The sequence below is a fragment of the Otolemur garnettii genome, unplaced genomic scaffold (assembly GCF_000181295.1).
Source record: "Otolemur garnettii isolate 467f Iridium unplaced genomic scaffold, OtoGar3 scaffold00027, whole genome shotgun sequence".
Classification (NCBI taxonomy): Eukaryota; Metazoa; Chordata; class Mammalia; order Primates; family Galagidae; genus Otolemur; species Otolemur garnettii.
Genome location: NW_003852422.1, coordinates 2,485,745 through 2,491,182, shown reverse-complemented (window position 1 = coordinate 2,491,182; position 5,438 = coordinate 2,485,745). Strand labels below are relative to the sequence as shown.

Below are 5,438 nucleotides of genomic sequence, written 5' to 3'. Positions count from 1 at the left end.
GGACCACAGGTGCCCGCCACAACACCCGTCTATTTTTTGGTTGCAGCCGTCATTGTTGTTTGGCAGGCCTGAGCTGGATTTGAACCCGCCACTTTAGGTGTGTATGGCTGGCGCCTTAGCCACTTGAGCCACAGGCGCCGAGCCTTAAAATTGTTTTGATAGGAAAACATTCATCCTGATAGTATATTTTTTAATTAGCAGATTGCCTTATGCCATTTTATGTTTGTTGGTGGGTGAGTATTCAGTCATGGTTTAATTTTCTTGGCGGAGAGACTGGCTAAGTGCTCTGCGTCTTTCTCTGTGAACTCAGAGCCCTGTAGAAGGGATTGGATATTCCTGGGGCTCTGAGGTCCTAAGACGGCGGAGGCGTGGACAGCAGGCAGTGAGCCTAGGCTCTCCAGTCTCTCCTTGGGCTGTTTGTGTCCCTGTGAAGCTCTCAGTCCTTTCTCTTGGGGTCAGTTGGGCTTCCTGGCCCCGGGTGCCCCGTTCCTGCAGCCTTCTTGGCTCTCTTGGGCCTGCCTGATGTCTCAGGGCTCCAGGGATGAGTTCATCAGACTTGTCATGATTGTGTTTTAAATCATACTCAGTTGGCTAAGATTTAAAAAGCAGCAAAGGGTGGGACATGGTATTCATTCCTTTTGTTCCTTAATAAATTGTCACAAATGTAACTGCTTCACTCAGCCTCCACCAGTCGTTCCTACAGATCTTCAGGTCAGAAGACCAGAGGGCTTGGCCATTCTCCACTCAGAGTCTCACAGGCCAGGGGAGCCAGCCCCACTGGGCGATTGTCTGCAGGCCTGACACTTAGTGATGCCCACTGAGTCTCCCCTTAGTACACCTACTGTAGGCAGAGTGGGGCACCGGCTGCAGGCAGTGTAGGGACTCGGCAGCACTCGGCTCCTTGGGTGGGAGCACAGATTCCTGGCAGACTGGTGGCATCTGGCTCATCTCCCTTCTCACCCAAAGGCAGCTGATGAGCAGCTGTGATTACTGAGATAGCGAGATGTGCCTTCAGCAGCTTCAGTCTTGAGGGTGTGGGCCCAAGCCCTGGGGCTGTGGTTAGGACTCTGCCTACTTTATGTGCACTAGGGGAGCACCATCTTAGCGTGGGGAGGAGGGGCGGTGTGAGGCTAGGTGCTTTCAGAGCACGCAGGGCCTGGAGGCCCAGGGGAAGGGACCAGTGGGAGAGTGAGTGGCAGCCAACCCTAGCAGGTAGAGAAGAGCCTTCTAGGCGAGGTAGGGCCCTGTTTCAGGTTGGGGGTAGAGGCTTCAGATTCTGCAGCTCTTGCATTGTCAATTTCTACTTTAACTTGAAAGCAATTAAATAACATTTAAAAAATACCATTAAGTCATAGTTTTTAGTAAGTGTTTTTGCTATTCCCAGGTCTTTAATGTCTTTGCTGCCCCAAATGCATTAGGAACATTTTAAGCTGTAGGTGTTCGGCTTTTATTTCGGATGCTTCTGTGACTTTCAGTGGCTTTTGATTAAACAAATTTTGTGACTTGACGTGGAGTGAGTGCCTTAGAGCCCGGCTGAGTGGCAGTCCGAGTAACGGCACCAGGATGAGCGCCACTCCAGTCTTCTTAAAGACGGTGTCCTTCTGCACAGTCATCTCCTCCCACAGTTTTTAGGTGGTCTCTGCAGTGACACTGATGCCTGCTTTTTCTGTGCAGGGGAGCGGCCGTTCCACTGCACTCTCTGTGAGAAGGCCTTCAACCAGAAGAGCGCCCTGCAGGTGCACATGAAGAAGCACACGGGGGAGAGGCCCTACAAGTGCGACTACTGCGTCATGGGCTTCACACAGAAGAGCAACATGAAGCTGCACGTGAAGCGGGCGCACAGCTGCGTCGGTGAGGGGTGCTCTCCGCTCAGGTCACATGGTGGCCGTGCGCCGTGTGGGGTGTGGCCGGGCCTCAGTTCACGGGCTGGAGCTGGTGCTTTCTCTGCTGATACTCAGTGTGTGAGGTCTTCAGGGCTGTCGGTGGGCTGCCCGCCCCTCACTCAGAATTGGATGACATTTGTGATTTATCCTGGGGAGGATGCAGAGATTTCTTAGGAGCAAGAGGGCCACTCTCAGCCTGAGCACAAGCAGTGTTTCTGAGCAGCTGGTTCTCTCTGTTGCTCCCACGTGCAGTCAGCAGCCGGGGCAGCGCCCGCCTGTCTCCACAGGGTTTCTGAATCCCCACCCCGCAGCGGGCAGGTGAGGGCCGTTCTGGTGCTCAGGGGCACAGGTGTCGGAGGCAGTGTGATCCTGACGTTGGCGGGGAAAGTGGCAGCGTCTGGCCACATGCTTCTGTTGCATCCTGCTGACTCTGCACAAACTACAGCTGGGCCTTGGTTTTCTCTGTGGGTTCCCTGACACTGATGCCGTCAGGGTACAGGGTCTTGTCTGGCTGTGAGCCTGCCGCCTGCCTCTTCTTGCCTGAACCTCACCCTGTTCCTGCACGGGGTCTGGCAGTGAATCTGTCTCCACTTAAGGAAGGAGAGGAACTGATAACCTCGCCAGGCTGAGTAGCTGTAAGAGGAGTTAAAATACAGCTCTGAGCAGAGCCCTCAGGAGCTCCAAGGGTGCCACTGGGGCCCGTGCTCTCGGGTGGGGTGGGGTTATAGCACCCAGGCGTGTAGGGACTCAGGAGGAGGACTTCACGTTGGCAGGAAATGAGGAGGAAAAGGATGATTTTCTAACATCCACACGCTACAGAAATTACACGTTCATATTTAAGTATTAGTTGCTTATTACTGATGCCGTATTAATATAACCTTTATGCGAGTAAGTGGTCTCCTGAGTGCTCTCACGTGCTCACACTCAAAACAGTGACTGCTGCTGGCACAACTGTTTATCCTGCGGCTCTGGTTACTCCTTCTTTGGGATTGAAAGCAGATTAATTCAGAAATTAGTCTCTGTTGGTCCAGGCGTGTCCCTCCCTCCCCTCCCCCCTCTCTTTTTTCTGTCTCACTTTATTGTGTTCTAAATTGTAAGTTACTTTTAGCCCCATATGCAGTTATTTTATGGAGATTTACAAAAGGTCATTATTTCCCTTACCCAAATATTCTACCTCTCCATTCATTTTAATTCTACAAATTACATTTCATTTGTTATGTAATCCATTTTAATGTGTCATTGTATATAACATGTGTTTACACATCATATACCCACAGTTCCATTTGTGTAACACATACCTCTCCAGCTGGCAGTCAGATACAGCTCCAAGCTGGAATATTTGCGGTAATAGTTGCTTAATAATTGCATAGTGCTTTATTGTTTGCTAAGCACTACCACCTAAGTAATTAAATTTAATTTTCACAACATCCCTGTTAGTCAGAATAGATAGAACTATTGCCCTTTGGGCCAGGCGAGGTGGCTCACACTTGTAATCCCAGCACTCTGGAAGGCTAAGGCAGGTGAATCTCTTGAGCTCACGAGTTCAAGACCAGATTGAGCAAGGGCGAGACCCTGTCTCTAAAAATAGCCGAGTGTTGTGGTGGGCAACTAGTCCAATATACTCAGGAGACTGAGGCAAGAGGATCTTTTGAACCCAACAGTTTGAGGTTGCTGTGAGCTATGAGGCCACGGTACTCTACCCAGGGTGACAAAGTGAGACTCTGTCTTAAAGAAAAAAGAACTGTTGCCCTGTAAACAAATAAATACTCAGAGACTGATGAAAATTGGCACAATGCTTAGCTCAAGGAAATCTTACTTAAAAGTGAATTATTTTGTGCTGTTGAAGGTCTGAGACTCTGCTGTGTTTCCTCTGCCTGTGTGACAGGAGCTTTGCAGGCGTCTGCTGGTCGCCCGGAGCAGGACGGGGAGGAGCTGAGCCAGACCCTGCACCTGGAGGAGGTGGTACAGGAGGCCGGGGGCGAGTGGCAGGCTCTCACCAACGTGTTCTGATGCAGGCATGGGTGCCCTTGGAGAGAGTTTCTGAAGTTACAGTTTGTGAAGAACAAAGCACTTGGAACTTCTTTTTTAAAGCTTCAAGTGTTAAAAATGTTACCACAATAGTTTTGTAGCTATAAAATTATCTAAAGAATCACTGTCTTTCAGAGACTTTTAGGAAAAAAATTGGAGAAAATGTAAACGCATTATTCTCATTCGTCTGCAAATCTCTGAACTCAGGTACTCCAGCGGCAGTCTCGCCTTCCACCGCCGGCGTCTCTCTGCAGAGGCTCTGATGGGTCTCACATCACTGTAGTGTGACTTCTTTGTGTCAGCAAAGACAGATGTTAACACGGAAAAGTACGTGAGACTTCCTTTGTGCTTTCTGTTCTAAGAAGCATAGCTTACAAAACAGATACAAGAGGTGCATGAAGTTCAGAAGAAACGCTACCACACACACAGGGAAGTGTTTTCCATGTTTTTCTCTGTGCATTTTGAAAAGTACTAGAAATCGACTCTTTTTAGTCTACTATAGTTAATCTAACCAATACCCTGAGAGATGGCTGGACCAATTCTCTCTCCTTACAAAGACCTAATCATCAGTTCCAAGAATGCAGTCTCTGGGACGTCCACACAGGGAATCGTGCAGACCTGGCTCACTGATAAGGACCACACCGTCCTCACGGGACGGCGGCACACTCACTGCGCAGATCTGCGCTCAGGCCCGTGGGTTAGATGATCGCAGAAGCACAAGCCATACGTTGCAAACAGGAGATCACAGAGCTGTCTCCTAGGAACAAGGAACTGTGGCCCTTTCCACCTCAGTACATAAGAAGTGTATTTGTAGTTAAGGCTAAGAATCCGTAACAACTCCACGATTTTCTCTTCATGCATAAACAGATGTATTTTTTTATTTCAGGGAATTCTTTAATATCATCAATGGTGCCACATTAAATATGCCCCAAACCAAATCTCCCCCGTTCCGGGGCAGAGTGCGTGCACGTTGTTCCTACAGCATTCCAAAGATGGAAGGTTCTCTGCTCCATGTTAATTTTCCTTTGAAATTATTTATATGTTCTATATATAAATACATATGTACATAGACAGATATATGGGCCTCTGTGTGGCTGAATAGTATATTTTGTAAATAGAAGCACTAGTCCCAGTTGCAGAGAGAGCGTCCAAGAGTCACCTCCCTCCGAGCACTTCCGATCAGTATTGTATTCATTTTACCAATAAATGGGTATCTTTTTCATTGTAATATAAAGCCGGGTTTTATTTTTTTCTCCTGAAAAATAATTGCCTTTATTTTCTCTCATTGCCTCCTTTGTTTCAGAAGAGAGTAGTTTTATTATAAATATTGTATGGACTTTGTATATTAAGAGAGGGGCTCATTTCAGATTCCTAAAGAAACAGACATTTCACTGTTATGTTGAAAGGGCATCTTTTGATTTTTTTTGTTGTTCACTTTTGACATATGTATATAAATATTAATGGTGATATAAAACTTTTGTTATGTGAAAATATTTAAGTCAGAACTGTTAAATAATATTACTTTTT

At 47.6% G+C, this 5,438-nt stretch overlaps 1 protein-coding gene across 1 annotated transcript in view; it reads left to right on the top strand.

Moving 5' to 3' along the window:
- The window catches only part of ZNF236 (zinc finger protein 236), a 110,797-nt gene extending 105,359 nt beyond the window's left edge, over positions 1 to 5,438 (top strand). Inside the window, exons 30-31 of the mRNA XM_023512359.1 lie at positions 1,675 to 1,851; positions 3,769 to 5,438. Of these exons, the coding sequence (XP_023368127.1) occupies positions 1,675 to 1,851; positions 3,769 to 3,893 (302 nt within the window). The 3' untranslated portion in view covers positions 3,894 to 5,438. The remainder of the gene's footprint in view (positions 1 to 1,674; positions 1,852 to 3,768) is intronic.